The sequence below is a fragment of the Cryptotermes secundus genome, unplaced genomic scaffold (genome assembly GCF_002891405.2).
Source record: "Cryptotermes secundus unplaced genomic scaffold, Csec_1.0 scaffold571, whole genome shotgun sequence".
NCBI classification, from domain to species: Eukaryota; Metazoa; Arthropoda; class Insecta; order Blattodea; family Kalotermitidae; genus Cryptotermes; species Cryptotermes secundus.
Window position 1 is genome coordinate 162,022 of NW_019731224.1, and position 17,708 is coordinate 179,729.

Below are 17,708 nucleotides of genomic sequence, written 5' to 3' on the forward strand. Positions count from 1 at the left end.
TATTCGGAGACTTGAATATTCAACCCAAACAAATTTTAAATATAGTATAACTGTTAATATTTTATTATTTGCATGTCCAGTAAAACAAAATGAATTACGTATATTATTATTATCCTCTGTAATTCTATATTATTCATTTCTTAATTAAATATTTATGTTTCATTTATGTTTCATTCCTGAATTCGTAATAACACTTAGTTTAATGATAATGAAATTATTATTACTGTCATAATTATCAGCTATTTGTTTGTTTACTTTTACTTTATTCATTATTATTTCTTCAAGTGTTAACCTGTAATTTGTATTCGACTTTTAATAAGATTGTGTATAATGTCATTCATTCTTCTGCACTGTGCGGTGTCTGTAATTGGCCTTGCGGCTGTTGACTCGGCACATTAATAATAAAGAATTGAATTGAATTATTAATTAAATATTTATGTTTCTTTTCACTTCTAAATAACACTTAGTTTTATGATAATGAAATTATTATTATTGTTATTATTATCATTTATTTGCTTGTTTGTCTACTTTTCTTCATTACTGTGTTTTCCCAAGAAATTTCCTGTAATTTATTTTTGACTTATAATGTGTTTGTCTAATGTTTGTATAATGTTACACTTAATTACTTTCATCTTCACTGTGCTAAGTCTGTAATTGGCCTTACGGCTGTTGACTTGGCACATAAATAATAAAGAATTGAATTGAATTGAATTATTTATTTATTTATTTCGTCCATAGCTCTAGAGAATTAATTGGACATGTCAAATATTAACAACTTCACATCAAAAATAACATAACATTCACACAGTGATTTAACACTATAATATAGCAATACATTTTAAAATACATTTTTAGCTTAATTTAAGAATAATAAATACTCCAGTAGAGACATAATAAATATTTTAAACATATAGACAGATTTATTAACAAGCAGTCTATGTCAGCAATTATTAAAAAATTCTTGAAGAGAATAGAAGACATTACACAACAAATAATTCTTAAGTTTCTTCTTAAAAACATTAAAATTTATTTCATTCTTTAATTCGTTTGGAAGGCTATTAAATATTTTGGTTCCCATACTAATCACCCCTCTCTTGCTGTGCTCAGTATTACAAAATTGTACATACAAATTGTGTTTATGAATAGTGTTATAGCCATGAACATCAGAATACTGGGTGGTATAAATCTTATTTTTTATTATAAAACATAAGATCTCAAAAATGTATGAGGAAGTAACAGTTAAAATCTTTAATTCACGAAACAAATTTCTACAGGAAACTCTATTTTTAACACCTTTTACCACGCTTACACATTTTTTCTGCAGTTTAAATAGAGTTTGAGTCCTTTTGCACCCCACCCCAAAAAATAATACCGTATTTCAACACGAACTCAAATTTTGCAAGATACACACTTCTTAACAGTGTGGCTCACTGAATCCCATAGGGATTTTATCAAATAGGTAGTCTTGCTAAGTTTTTGACACATATTGGGTGTGGGTTGCCCAACTTAAATCTTCAGTAATGCAAATACCCAAAAATTTTACATCCACTGAACAAACCACCTCATTATTTATATAAGAAAGGGGTCTGGTACTTGGAATAGATCTACTTCCCTGAAAAAATAATACCTTTGACTTATCCATGTTTATTATTAAACAATTTTCTAATTGATTCTTTACATTCTGAATTTTTTCATTTAATGATAAAGTATTTTTTCCAGTAATCATATATTTGTATCAATGTATTTGTTCGTCGTGTGCAGCACAAACTGCTGCATGAAATATATGAATAAGAGCCATGTACCAAATTTCATTGTTTTGGTTGCTATGTAAAATTACAGTTTTCCTCATTTCCAGGATGGTTTAGGTCACAGTATTCAGCCATCTAGTGCCTTTCTCAACTGCACCGAATCTCTGCAATCTCAGTCATATAACCAGAATCATTTCTCAGGTGAGAAAGATCTCTATTCTGTTTTCCTCCCTGGTTCCCCAGCCATACACAGTAATGAGTAAAATTATAGTTTTGGATATATATTTTATAGAAAGAAGACATATTTTGCGGTAAAAAAAAAGAAAGCTATGCCTGTACCAGGCCGTGAAGGCCCATAGGGTTGTGAGACGTTGAGGGTCCCACATTATCTAGACAGTCGGCTCAAATATGGTGGTAAGGTTGTCAGCCTTACGAGCCTGCCGTGCTTTTCTCCCCAGGAAAATTATTTAATTAATTCCTGGTACTCATTTCTGTTAGAGGCTGAGTCGACCCCAGGGCCATAGTGCAGCTGAAAGGATTAGGTCAATTGAAAAAATCCAATGACCTCATCGGGACTTGAACCCGCGACCTTCCGGCTTGTAGCATAGTGCCTCAACCAACTACTTCGCGGTAACATATATATATAATGAACCTTGCCATTTTTTTTAATTGACCTTTGCTTCTTCCTGTTCTCTTGGAATTTATCTAGAAACGTATTGCAGAACTGACTTTAAAAGATCTTTGTGCATGCGTGCATATGTGAATCATTTTGTTGATTTAGAAATAAATGGGGCACATATGTGGACTTACTGTTGGCTTAGTGGAACAAGTGTAATTTTGCTTGAGTGAGAATGTTGTACTGTATATTTGTCCTAGGCAAATCATGTTTGTTTAACCTCTAAGTATGTGATGAAACATGCCCATGCACAGCTGTTAATGACTGTTATCTGGAGAATACAGAACTGCTCTGATATGAAAAGTGTTTGTGTGTCAGTCTGCATTAAGAATAACCAATAATATAATACATATTTAGTTAATTTATCCAAGAAGACCGATAAAATGCTGTATGATAGATATAAAAATACAGTTATTGTGTCCTTTTTGTATATTAATTTGAAATTCTTTGAAATCATAATTTTAAAACTACTTACCAATTCATTATGTATTTGCATGCATGTTTTGACATGATCGCACATGTTCTAGGCAGAGCTAAGCAAACTGTAAAGGACGGCCTGCTTGGGAATTACAGAAGCAATGAGAACAGCTCCAACAGTTGCAATGGAAATCCTACTAGGACTCACCCCACTGCATCTGCAGATGGAAGCAGAGGCCAAGTCAGGAAATTACAGATTACATTGCAATGATCAATGGAGACCTAAATCCAAAGGTTTTGGACATGCATGCATGAATCAGGACATGAAAAAAGAACCATCCTGCAGATTGGGTCTGATAAAATGATACTGAAACATGTCTATGATAAACCCTTCATGATCAGATTTCCTGATAGAAGTTAATGGAGAAAGGGGTTCAACCCAATACAAAGGGAGGTCTAATCTAATATACGGATGGTTCCAAGACAAATAAAGGCACTGTAGATGGGGTGTATTGTTATGAAACGGCAGAAACGTAGTTTCAGCCTTGGTCAGTACACAACTGTATTCCAGGCGTAATCATATGCCATTAAGGCGTACACAGCTGAGAATATAGATAGAAACTATAAAAATAGGAACATTTATATTCTATCAGATAGTCAAGCTGCAGTTAAGCACTTGGCACACACCAAATCACTTCAAAATTGGTTTGGGACTGCCACCAATCCCTCAAACAACTGGCAAAACATAACAGAGTACAACTGATATGGGTGCCAGGTCAGGAGAGTATAGCAGGGAATGAAACCACAGATCAGCTGCCAAGAACAGGATCCGAACAGCCATTCATAGGACCTGAACCAGCTTGTGGCATCTCAGTTGGAGTTTCCAAGAAAGCGATCAGGGACTGGACAAAAAAAAAAAAACACTGGGAATCCACAATTGGACTCAAACAGGCAAAGAGTTTTATATCAGGACCCTCTGCCAGAAGAACGAATGACCGGTTAAAATTAAACAGAGATCAGTTAAGATGGGTGGTAGGATTACTTACCGGACACTGCCACCTGAAAGGACACCTTTTCAAGTTGGGACTGACAGATAACCCAATTTGTGAAAGGTGCCTACAAGAAGATGAATCAGCCACACAAATCCTATGTGATTGTGAGGCCATAGCTTACTTAAGATTTCATCACTTGGGTCAGTTCTTCATTGAACCAAGTGACTTTTATGACACCTCCATAAATAAAGTCCTACATTTCATTCGATTATGGCCCACCCTTTATGCACATAAACATACAGACATACATCGCACATGTTCTAGGCTATAAACCAACCTTTCGTACCTATTCTTGGGTCAGCCAAGAAATTAATGGATTTTCCCCCAACTATCTACCTTATATAAGATTTGAGGCTTTCATGGCGGTGACTATGAAGTGTGACCGCCCCACGCGTTGGGCGCCACTTACTCTCTTGTGACCGCCCCACGCGTTGGGCCCTTTACGTTGGGTGTCTCCTTCTTGTTGTCGCCTTCCCCCTTTACCTTCCTATTCCTTCACCTGGCTTCCGCCTGCAGCGGCTGTTGCTGATGCTCTTTGCCAAAGGAACACAGGTGAATTTTTTTACCTCAGAAGGTAGAGATGAGACTATCTCAGGATCTTTTGTACGGGCCTCGCTCAGACAGGGAGGCAGAAGCGTCTAATGATACACTTGCACTTTGCATGTGAGTATAATTTATTCTTTGTGAAGAAAGCGTAAAACAAAACACAGTTCACATACACAGTTCACCAAGTGCTGACACAACTGTTCCTAGCTGGACCACCACTTTTTTTTTCTTTTTAAGAGTGTTTGAAGAGTATTTGATGCCTGTTTGATGAGTTTTTGAAGACTGTCTTAAGACTATGACTCTTCGAAGACTGTTTGAAGACTATTTTAAGACTATGACTCTTCGAAGACTGTTTGAAGACTATCTCTCTGAAGAGATGTGAGCCTTTCCAGTTTCCGCGAAATTCCCAAGTCACACCCTCGACTTTTGAGGATTGGTCAGATTTGAAATAAGGGAGTTGACTCTGAATCCGCTACTTCCAATCATTTTTACTCTAGAGGCAATTTTTTTTCTTTAATGACCTAACGTAACTTTTTGAAAGGTAATGATGTATGCTGGCCATAGCGTCCCCTCCTGGCAAGCCTTCGTGTGACTTAAGACTAGCAGAAACTGTCAAGAGTCAAATTTCCAAAGTGAGTCGCCGAGCGACTCTGGAACCAAAATTCCATGAACTNTGAAGATGGAGGCGATACGTTCCTCCGAAACGTCGGTTAACACCACATATACACGGTGCCAAATCCCAGAAGACTGCTTTCTTCATCTACCTTATAGCTACTGCTTTTCAGTATGCCTTTCTCCACTCCCACCCTTTAAATGTGCTGTCTCTCTGGTGTCCGTTTTTGCAGTGTGTTTTGTTATTTTGCTAAGACAAAGAAGACCTTGACCTGTTGACAGAGGGGAATATGCAGTGTAAATATGGTTGGTGATGAAGCAACTGACAGAACTCCCACTACCTGTGTTTATTGGGAACCAGGGGTTCCTGGCAGGGACAAGAGGTGTACTCTTCTCTTTAGCATCCAGACCAGCATCCCACCCTGCCTCCTATCCATTGGATATCCCAGGGCTGAGTGGCTGTAGCATGAAGCTACCTGCTTACCTGTCTCTAGTGCCAAATTTTAGAATGTGTGGAGCTGTACCTCGGCTTCCCCATATATATTCATGGCATGGTGCTTAATTAAGAACATGACAGCTTTACCTTACCTGTGGTCTGCACTGGTAACACAGATCTAATTTCATAATGTTTGTCACAGTCAGAAAGTGAGATGTATGCATGGAAGGCAGGAGCAGTGCTAGTATTTGCTTAGGTTCAGTATATTAAAGGCTGTTGAAGGAGTTCATCCATACTGTCTTCCTAGTTCACATTTTGATGAGCTGTCAACTTCATACCCATATTACATTATATAGTCAGAAATAAATTAATTTGAAACCTTTTTCACAGGTATCTTGGAGTTCCGGAGAGGTGGCACAAGACCTTACATTAAGAGTGGAGGAGGAGAAGCTGTAGGGAATCGAGACCGCAGACCTCCACGCATTCAGCAACAGATGTATGTCCCTCCAGCACAACGCAAATAACAGGATGCTGACATGGCACTTCGTAGACATGTAAATGTGACAGTGCTATCCACGTATTTGGTGGAATTGTTTTGGAGTAGGATTTCTGCTATAAAACTGTATAAAGAGCCAGTAGGCTATTGTTGATATGTGTTGAGCACATTATAAGTTACACTGAAGTGGTATGTAAAAAGTATTGTAAACCTGAATTCTTGCCTTCACTGTTAGTAATCATTTACACTTTTAAGTACAACATTTAATATTGCAACCAATAATTTTATTTGAGAGCAGGTCAACTAATTCTGTTATTATACTTGGAAGGTGCTTTGTGTGTGTGTGGTAATCTGTCGACCAGAACCCTAGCCTGATTGTGCATACAACATTATGTTGGATAACGTGAATTTAAATATGGTTTTTACTGGATTTATTAGGTATAGACATGCATATAACTAAAATTGTTTGTATTTTACAGAATTGCTTTGCCTAAAATATTCTATTGGGAATGAACACTTTTGGTTCCAGTAAGGCCTGTCATATCTCCGAGATTATCTTCCTTCATGATTGTTGTAGTGCAGAATACAAATAGTCTTTTGTATAACTCTGAAGTAGATATTATGGATTTATATTCTTTGTTTTGAGATAACCTTACAATATGGAAAGAAAACTTCAATAATGTATGCAGTCAGTGTTCATTGGTATCATTCCATTCAATTCCTCATTCACACAAATCCTAGGCACTTTACTTTTGCAGGTACAGTGAAATCCTGATTTAGTGTTTCACATTTAGTGATTATTTTCTCTAATCTAAGCCAAAGCTCAGTATAAACAGTATCTTGTTTTCCCACACATAATGAATTTTGAATTAATAAATAACTGCATTTAGTGTAAGAAATTTTCACCTTCCAGAACTACTCTTACCTCAAGTTAGTGTGATTCCAGTTGACAGAACAATCATTATTCATATTTTCTGTCTGCCAGAAATCGTTCCCACACATCCACTGTGTTTATTGCTAGAAATTAATTTATTATTATTGATTATGTAATTGTATTTATTTATGTAGAGACGGTTTTTTAACTACTTATGTAAAGAAATTATTTTATCATAATTATATTCAGTATGTCTAATAAGAAGATGAAATGTTTCTTGATGCAGTTTTGCTTAATCCATATTCAGTGAAAACCTCATTTTAGTATAATAAAAGCCATTCACCCATTATATTTCTTACATAGGAATTTCTCGTTACACATTGCATTCGAAGCGTTTGTTGAGTAGATTCTTATATGACAGCTTCTTCATGTATTATATGGGACAGATATTCCTGAACAGTTTCAGCTTTGTCCAACATGCACTATGTAAGTACAAATAGGCATGGAATCTCCACTCTCCATCTACACCATAATCTTTTTCATTATTATGAAGGGAACATTTCTGTATAGGGCTTCAATCATGAAATGGCTCTGGAGACATAACCAGTCTTTGGCATATATTATGCCACAGACTTAGATTTGCTGGTGGTGGAATTTCAACTTGGCATTTATATTATTTTTAAAGTGAGAAATACGATAATAAACAGAAAAGCATAATAATTGTAATATATGTGGATTAAAAAATGCTAAGTTTTTTTGTGGATTTGGTTTGGAAATATTTTAGTTATGCAAACAGTGTTACACAGTCTCTACTGTGGGAGACCGATACGCTTCTATCCATTCACAGCCATTGTTGTCACTTCAAGTAGTATTCAGAATTCTAAGACAGAAGACTGTGTTTATATTCTAACATTTGTAATAGTGCAGTTTTTTCTGAAAGGACTTGTATGGCAAAGAGGAGCTTGATTTTCTTTTTGGTTGCTTTTCATTTAATTTCAAATGCAGCAGTACTTGGAGTAATGGAACTCCATATAAACCACAGTGCAGGCAAAGTTCCCGTGGTTTTGTCTCCAAAACTGTTAGTGAATGTCTGTATGCAGTTAAAACTTCAGATCCTTGCACAGTATCATTCTTGTCAATTTGGGAAGTTCATATTATAGGTTCATTGTGCAGCCTGGTTAATGCATTTCTTCCTTCTTTGTACTATATCACTTGTAACAGAACAGTACATATATTTACCTATCTGACTACCTGCTTTGTAGATCTTTGAATGGAATGTATTAGATAACTTTCAGTGGTTTTAATGCACTATAATCTTGGTATAATGACAGTGTGTCAAGTCATAAAAACGTTTGTTTGAATACTCACATATAAAAATCATTGAATTACATGACATTCAAGCCCAACTAGTAATTATGCATAGTACTATACAGCACTGAGGTTTAGAACAATGTGTGTGTGGAAATATTCTTCTTGGCATATTCATTCATTCATTTACATTCCATGGATTCTTACATGGCTGGAAGACCAATGGATATAGAAATAATCAATGATAATAAGACAAGTCACATCAATTACATAAATACAAATTAATTATACTTAATCCGTCAAAATTATATGTTACATGAGACAAATCATTTAACTGTTATAGAACAAAACAACAAAAAGGTGAAAATGCATGTAGTATCGTCCATCTGGCTGACTATATGAAAACAACACAGAAAATCAGTTTTTCTGAAATTTGACCCTAGTGAGTTTTACTAAAATTTTTGTCAACATAATTCAGTTTTAGGTAAAATGGAGAACAGTAAATGCCATTTTACATGAAGATCAAATTACATTCCTTTTTGCATAACTCACAAAATATTGATCAGAAAGAAAGTTGTTTTTGGACATAAATTATAGAGAGGATTGAAACACATTTTATGATAACAGCTATTAACATAATGACTGTGCCAGAACTACTGTGCTATAGTGTGTACGTTTCCTAAGTTGTTTGAATTAATTACGTAGACATGAAGTTAATTAAGAATAATTCAACATTCTGGACATCTTCATATTATTCAGACAAAGAAGTTGAATATTTTGTTGTGCTTACATAACCCTTTATACTCAACAGCTGTCAATCAGTGTTTTTGATTACAATTTACAACAGCTGGCATGCTAAGCACTTCTGCCTCAGGATCACAAAAGTTCAGACATATAGTTCCCAAATTTTGAATTTGCACTTTCCCCTACCAAACAAGGGATAGGCCAAGGTTGTGGTTTAACAGTATATTTACTGGCTGCTAGCGTGGCAGGCAAGCATCCGATTACAGTTTGAATCAATCATTATGACAGTATTGCCAGGAAAAAATGCTCTTTTTTTTTATATGAGATACTTCCACATGTTTAGCATCAACAAATTGATGGTGCCAATGCTATATCTCACTATAATTAAGTTCACATTATAAGCCATACTAATTTTCTTTCTACTCTTTCACTGCATATGGACAACTGATGTGATAAGAAGCATTGCTTATGCCCTTAAAGGAAAGGAATTTTTGTACACATTCATACAGAATGAAAAATATCACATTGATGCACTTATGTTTTGTCAGTATATCAATCATCCTGCAGTGAAAATACACAGTTATATCAGGTAAACAGTGTAATAAGTTCATTATTTCATACAGTAATGAATGAATTGTACGCAAGTATTTTCAAGGTTTAAGTTGCCAGTACTTTCTGATGTATGCTTTCATTTTCATCCAGGTTTATGGAAGCATGGGACTGGACTGAAGGGAATTTTTTTCTCATATTTCAAAGTTGGTATGCATCTCCTCCCCCATTTTCCACATAGTTTTAAATGTACAAATAGAAAGGTGTGTGGTACTTCTTACAAAGGTGATTTTGTCTTTGTGATTGCAAAGAAACAAAGATTTGCACATATCAGCAAAGCCTGGAATAAGTTCCTGTAAATTGTAATATAAGCATAGGTGAAACTGGCAGTTCCTTCATAGTTATAATAATTAGTATAAATGAAAGATAATATATTAGTTCTCCTGGGAAAAGCAGGGAACTTCGAGGTGGTATTTGGTTATATTGCATATTACGTGGTCTAAAATTAAAATTGTTTAATCAAGTCGAATTCATAATGTTTAACTACTTTTGGTTTTGTCTGCCTTAACTGTCCTTTGCTTCTTATTCTTAGGGAAGTGGTGACATCTTCAGTTGACATTAATTATGTAGTTAAGTAGTGATATGGTGGATTTGTTTATTGTTTATTTAATGACAGTGTCAGCAGCTCAATATCATAGCAGCATCAAATGGCAGGATGATGAATGAATAGTAAATTGAAAAGGATGTGGAAGGAAGCAGTTGCGGCCTTCAGAGTTCTATCTCAACATTTTCCTAGAGGGGGAAAGCCACAAAATGACCTCAGTCATGATAGTTAATGCCCTGGCCAAGATTCGAATTGAGTACCTCTGGAATACAAGCCAGGAGCATTACCATGTGAGTCGGTTTGTTTGGTGATATGATGGAGGAACTGGTGAATATTCAACACACTTTCAAATTTTATTTTATTCATCATTTATAGGCTTCAGAGCTTATGTATCATTCTTATAATTTGATCGTATAATTTTGTTGGCTTTTATCGCCATTATAAGCGTGAAATCCGAATGTTATGATATGACTCTGGGTCTTTTCTGTTTTTCTTGCCTTCAGTGATAATGTACAATGTTCTAAAGTCAGAGTCTTTATATTATTTTATGCTGTAGAAATAAGTAATGGATTAAGTTAACCAACACCACTTCACGAATATGTCTCTCGAAATTCATACTTCTTTCTGTTTATTGATATCCATATAAAGAGAGATGTAACCCCCTGAGCTACCCATTTGCCCTGTGTATTACAGTTCTTGAGAATATACATCATTGAAAATTCAAGACTATACGATACCATGCACTGCAAAGAAGAGACTTATAGAAATAATGGTAGAAATAGGCACCTCTGTGGATTGTAACCAGACTCATAAGTTGTGGAAACCATACCATCACTCAGTCATGGGGCTCAGCCCTTCTTGAGAAGCTCCCAACTGTGAGATATTCAAGAACTTCCTAGCATTTTATGGAACCCGAAGGTTCATTACTGTGTTCACAAGAGCCCTCCCCTGGTCCCTATCCTGAGCCAGGTCAGTCCACTTCATACCATCCCATCCTGTATCTCAAAGATCCTTTTTAATATTGTCCACCCATCTATGTGTTGGTCTTCCCAGTGGTGTCTTTCCTTCTGGCTTTCCCACCAATATCCTATATTCATTCTTCTCCTCATCCCCATTCTTGCTACATGCCCTGCCAATCTCATCCATCTTTACTTAATCATTCTAATTATACTTGAAGAAGAGTACAAGTTATTAAGCTCCTCATTATGCAGTTCTCTCCAACCTCATGTCACTTCATTTCTCTTTGGTCCAAATATTCTCCTCAACACCCTCAGTCTATGTTTGCAAACCATACCTTAAAAACAAAATATTTATTCAGCTTGGTTGATTTGTTATGCAGAAACATAATGTCAATTTTGTATGTTACTAATAAGCATTTTGACATTAATATTACCTGCTGTTGGAAGTTTCAGATGCTGCTGCAGCAATTAAGTTTGTCACACCCATAAAATGGCCTCTGAATTCTCCAGATTTAAATCCATTAGATCACCATGTTTGGAATGAACTTAAAACAGTTAGTGCACAAAACACAGAGAGAATCATTTTAGTTCCTGGAGTTACTGGAATAAAGAACTGAAAGTGCATGGCCACGTGTTTCACAAGATAACACTCAATTGGCCATCAACAAATGGAAAGAGAAGTTCAAGCTATAATTTAAAAGAAATTAGTTCCTGCTGTCACTGTATGGCCTGATGGATTGGGGGGGGGTGCATAAATTTATGTATTAAGAGAGGCTGTGGTATGAAAAGCCAGGCATAGTAGTAATGCTTTAGATTCATGTTTGGAAGGTGCTTGGTTCAAATCTCGAATGGGACCGTCTATTTTTACCGAGTTTCTTGTGATTTTCCTCAGTCCCTTCATGAAAATTATAGTATAGTACATCGTTTTGGCCGAGCGGCCTCCGTAGTCTAGAGGTAACGTTCCCACCTCATGACAAGTAGTACGCGGGTTCAAATACCCGGCAGAGGTCGTCGAATTTTTAAGGGCGGAAAAATTCAAGGAACAAGTCCTCTGGGAGGGACTTTAAGCCGTGGGTCCCGTGTCGTAGCTTTACAGCACGTAAAAGAACCTCATATCACCAAAGGAGGTTACTGAGCCAAATTAACGGACGTTTCCTGCCCAACAGCAGTCTCTAATACCTCTAGTAGTTGGGGGAAGCATTATAGATAACTCTCAGCTAGTAGAGCTGGTCTCGCTGGCTGGGCGGGACTGATGGTAAGCACCAGTATCGGTAGGATATAGAGACTGGTAGAAATCATAGAGGGAAGGACAATGGACCAATACAGGTCTCAGTGCATGGGGAAACCCACCCTCTAACTAACTAACATCGTTTGGGCCACATCTGCTTCCTTCCAAGTCCATTCCAATTCATTGTTCGTCTGTCTTATAGTTTTATGCTATATAGTCCGGCTACTGACAGCATTGTAAATTAACCTACAGACAAGTCCCTGTAAACAAGGATAGAAACATGTTGAATGATAAATATTAATATGAGTTTCTGCTCTGCAGAATTGTCTTACCTCAGCAGACTGAGGTCATCTAAGCACCTGTATCGTTCATAACTGAAAATGTACACAGAGGTGTAGATTTTGATAGAAATCTGTATTTCACATCATTTGACTTCACTGCGAATAATATATCTCAGTTGCATTAGGCTCATTTCCAGTTTGTGACTGTTTATGTATGGCTACATTGAACCTTTCTTGAATTGAAAGAGCTCTTGGCACTGGTGAGATCCAGTACAGGCTAATTTCCATAAAAAAAATTCCATGAGAACATTAAAAATTTTGGAAACTCAAGTTTGAGAATGTACAAGTTCCATTGTTTGATCAAGTAATGCATAATACTAAACATTGCCTAAAGAAAATATTTAAGTAGGTCAAGAAGAGAAAGCAATCCCAAAAGTTCCTTGCATCACACATTATGATTTTTAATATACTCTTGCATGATTTTCTGTACTTTATTTTAGTTGAAGGTTGTTGCCCTTGGTACAGGATTATTATTTTGTGTCATTACTTAATCATTCATTTCTGATTTGTGCCGGAAGACTTGTGTCAGGTAACTGAATAAGCACATTCTGGAAAGCAGGTAACAGACTTAGCTGTCAGATTTTACAATTGGGAACACATTCAGTTTTCTGGACACCCCTCTGAGCTAGGATAATCTTTGGTAGAAAAAGTAACAAATGCTTTACAGTTTCAGGTTTAAACTAATGGAGTTAATATAGTGTCATTAAACATACAAAGAAACGTGCAACAAATCAAATAAAATATCTCTCTTAATGAAGCCAGTTTACAGATTATGGGGTTGTAAGAAGTAGTAATTTTCCATTTTTGTTGCGTGTGCTTGGAGCTGGAAAGTTACGGTTGTGTTGTTTACATGCATAACTCAGGAAACGCAAAGAAGGATGTTAGGGACAGCATGAACAATTATATAAACATGTTCTCAGTATTGTCTGTCTATATGATGGATGACGGGTTCGATTTCTGGCAGGGCCACCAAGTCTACTGCATCATGGATACTGAATTGTAAAGCAGCTGGAATGGGAAGTTGACTACTAGCCAGCATCAAATGTCAAGGTTAAGAATTTGTAGAACTGTACCTACACTTTCTCATACGCGGTCATGACGTAGTGCGTAATTATTTCAGTTTGCTTGATTTATTTTAAATGAAAATTGACATTTCTTTTTATTTTACTGTGGGAGACAGTGATGAGCTTTCGAGGTTTGGCGAATAGTATCGTGAAGGCAATAGATGGCACCATACAATATTCCTCTACATACAAAGTGCATGGAGAGTATAGATCGGGTAGATCACGGATGACTAAAGAGGTCTCCATTAAAGTAATGTGTGTTTGTTATGAACAGAAACACTGAAGCGGGATGACATGGTAACTTCGTTTACAAATGAATGGGTATACTAGGACTCGATCCACATATACACGGATGTGCGTTTAGTGTAGTTCGTTGCGCAATCAATGTCAGCTACGGTGAAAAGCACGGATCACGGATTGAAAGTATGGCGATGGCAAGTTGGATGATTAGAGGGAGAACTTTACGTTCTGGACGTTCAATACGTAGTAAGAAAATTTAATGCGGCTTTTAAGAAGATGTGTTTACTTTAATTATGTCAAGACTGTTATGAATGCGTGTTCTCTGTTCTAGGTCGGCATGACAGCGAAGATGAAGTGCAACTAGATTTCTCGAAAGGTAGGTCCGTGTTCTGTCTGGAGTTTCAGTACGTTATTCATAACCTTATTATGTAAAAGAGAAGTTATATTGAGTATTTCATTGGTTAATTAATTATTTTCAGATGCAAATGAAAATGCACGGGAGATTCTTTCCTACATTTGCAAGAAACAAGGACTTAGTGAAGGAAAGCGGTTTAGTTACCTAAATGTATTAGTCAAATTGGTTACGAAATCGGACGTTTGGGCTGGAGGCCTTGGTTACACCATAGAAGAATTACAGTGCTGGTGGGTTTCATATTTTGTCCAGCAATTTTTGGTATTGTGCCTTAATTGTCTGCAGCAATGAGGTTAACTTTGCTTGACAGCTGTGTGCGAACATCTGTTGTGTAGTATGTTTGTAATATTGCAAGGCTGAAATGAAGTGCTGTATATTATTTAAGAATATTACCGTGGAAGGTGAATTTTTGCTTGCTATATTTGATAAATAAGTGAGATCAGTTCATTGGGTTATATTTGGTCAGCTGTTTCCATGTGTTCATTGGAATTTAAAACTGATACCTTGATTGAGTGCCCCTATGGTTGGGGTTCTTGTTGCCTGTAATGTCAGCATTGCAAAAAACATACTCATTACAAACTTAAACTTACTGTGATGAACTAGTGGTAAGTTCTCTGACTTGATGGGTGTGAGAGTAGGACCCGTCTGTACCTCCGCAGCAAATTTCATTTGCTAAGCACTCTTCTGTTATGATGCATGTGGTTATGATCTGTCTGGAACTGGGCCTGAGAAATATTCAGCTGTCATGGCAGTGTCAACAATTAGGTCCATTGATGGTTACATGAGATATAGAAAAAGAAGTAAAAAAACAAAGCTCTCCCTGTAACAGGCTCTAAAGTCCCGTAGGGTTGTGAGTTGTCGAGTCTCCCACATTTTTCTAGACATTCAACTCGCAGATGGTGGTTAATTTTGTGAGGCTTACATGCTGGCTGCTCGTTACCCTCAGGAGGATTCCTTGTACTCGTTTCTGTTAGAGGCTGAGTCTATCCCAGGGCCATAGTGTGGCTGGAAGAATTAGGTCAGTTGAAAAATCTAATGACATCATCAGGAATTGAGCCTGTGACCTTCCAGCAGATATGTCTTGAACAAAATAACCGTGATGAAACTAACTGGGTAAAGCTGGGACCACGTGCCCAAGATTTTTTTTAACTATTGTTGGTTTGCTGTATGTATAGTATGAGAGCACTACATGGCATTACAACTCAGAAGACAGTAGTCTTTGTAGTCATCGCCACAGGACCCGCACATCTTGCATGATTTTAAGTTTTCATCAAGTGTAGTTTACTGAAGCTTGAAGTTAATTTTACTTTAGCCAGTAAAAATAAAAAATCACAAATTATTTATGACTAAAACCAGAAATTCATGCCATAGCCAAAACTGATCACCTGTGCCCAAGTTATGAAATTCATAGAAAGCAAATGACTGTATTGATATTTCCATTATAAGTGTGCCATGCATTGTACAGTATCCAAGTTGCATAATCTTATTCTCTTGAGAATGATACTAACAGGTACAAATAGTCCTCAGCCCATACTATCTAAAGGCATCCCAGTTTCACAAGCATAAAGACTGTAAAATACATCAGTAGAAGGTCAATGAAAAATCCCATTGTATATTTCAATTGAGAGTTGAGAAACCACAAAGTTCTCGGTTTTTCGCATGTACTAGAAAGGAGAACATTATTCATAACTAGGAAATTATATTGAAAACTGTATAAGATTTTGTTTGAGGGAGAAAGAAGATGCTCATTTGTCCTTATAAATGTAGGGTTCTCCTGTATCCATATGACTACAGCAATACTTATAAACCATTCCATTGGAAAATAATAGTTGTGAGATTTGAGGTTCTTACAGCAGTGATTATGAGGATTGCTCTCTGGGATTTGACACTGTTTAGTTTGGTAGATATTAGCAGATGTTTCAGAGAACATCAGTTAGTATCTACCAGACTACATGGCATCACATCCCAGACGGCAGTTGGTCTAGTGTCCAAGACATTAGTTTGTTGCAAACATTTGAGGATCTCTGAAGTCCAGATATGGAGCACGCGGTAGCGTAATTGGTTGAGCCACTCTGCTACAAGCCGTCAGATCGCCTGTTCAAGTTGCGATGAGGTCATTGGATTTTTTCAGTTGACCTAATCCTTTCAGCCGCACCATGGCCCAGGGGCCGACTCAGCCTCTAACAGAAATGAGTACCAGGAATTAGTTAAATAATTTTCCTGGGGGGGTAAAGCACATTCTGATCATTATGATGTTCTTGTTTTTAGTATGTAATTTCTAATGACTGGAAAAGCTGCAAAATGGATTTGTAAGAGTTGTTTGCTTTATGCCTTCAGTCATATATGGTAACTAGAATTTTTAATATGTAAATTGTTAATCATTTTGTGGAGCAGGGTTAACCCTTTACCATCTCCAACACAGGGGAAAATAGTGAAAGTATATCATCATCAGTGCTTGAAGTGCTGAAATGTAACCCATGAAGGATACTTAATTTACTGGTCTGTTTCAATCAAAGAACAGTGAACCTAAGTCATATGACAGTGGATTAAACAGGCAGGTGGATGTTTTAGACTGATGTGAATTGGAAGTATATTGTATATATGTGTATGTATGCAAAGTTGCAGAAGTATTAGCCACACACATTGTAATTAGTATCTAGTACCTAGTATTAGATTATGTTGGAATGTCATTTATCTCTTCTCTTTGAAAGAAATGTATAGGGAATTAATTATTATACTTTTATTCACAGTTTGCGTGTAGCATTAGTAAATGAAGCTTCTCAAGTTCGTGCTGCGGCTTTACGTGCTGTCAGATATCTTTTGAAAGAAGAAAAAGATGTCAGGATATTAAACAAGCTTCGTTACCCTTGCCTTATATCCCGGTATGTAATTTGTGCATTTGGTTTAAATTTATTTTTGTCTTATAACACAGAACAGTGTCCTTAACTCTTTGACTGGCGCGAAGGGTATTTAAATCCCACCCCTGTCCTGGCAGGCCCTTTAAAGCTTATGTCGCTAAAATGCATGTAGTTACTTTTTCCTAAACAACTTCAACAAAAATTGGTGTTTAAGAACGAAATTTTCAGGAACTAATTATAATACAATATATTATGCAATAAATGCTTTTCCACACCTCTTTATTAGTTTTTCTTAGTGTGATAAACATTTAAACATGAAAGTTTGCAGAGAGCCACACCACAGCCTGCACACATGATACTTGTTTCTTTTCTAACCTTGTGCTTAGCACTCACGCGACACTTTCTCAGGGCACCATTCTTCTTATTGTTACTGGGAGGAACATGGACCATTTTGTGAATTTTCAAGCCACCCTCTAGACGATTTACTGGCTCTTTCACTGGTGGCCTTTTCAAGGTCGAGGGCGGAGGCGTGACTGCACTGCAC

At 36.6% G+C, this 17,708-nt stretch overlaps 2 protein-coding genes across 4 annotated transcripts in view; both read left to right on the forward strand.

The window, feature by feature from the left end:
* LOC111866544 (tudor domain-containing protein 3) overlaps nt 1–7,612 on the forward strand; it is a 39,340-nt gene extending 31,728 nt beyond the window's left edge. Inside the window, exons 12-13 of the mRNA XM_023855590.2 lie at nt 1,856–1,949; nt 5,878–7,612. Of these exons, the coding sequence (XP_023711358.1) occupies nt 1,856–1,949; nt 5,878–6,011 (228 nt within the window). The 3' untranslated portion in view covers nt 6,012–7,612. The remainder of the gene's footprint in view (nt 1–1,855; nt 1,950–5,877) is intronic.
* Nucleotides 7,613–13,900: 6,288 nt separating this feature from the next.
* The window catches only part of LOC111866543 (rapamycin-insensitive companion of mTOR), an 82,383-nt gene continuing 78,575 nt past the window's right edge, over nt 13,901–17,708 (forward strand). For all 3 annotated transcript variants that reach the window (XM_023855587.2, XM_023855589.2, XM_023855588.2), the window contains exons 1-4: nt 13,901–14,140; nt 14,226–14,270; nt 14,374–14,536; nt 17,057–17,188. In XM_023855587.2, the coding sequence (XP_023711355.1) occupies nt 13,972–14,140; nt 14,226–14,270; nt 14,374–14,536; nt 17,057–17,188 (509 nt within the window). In that variant the 5' untranslated portion in view covers nt 13,901–13,971. The remainder of the gene's footprint in view (nt 14,141–14,225; nt 14,271–14,373; nt 14,537–17,056; nt 17,189–17,708) is intronic.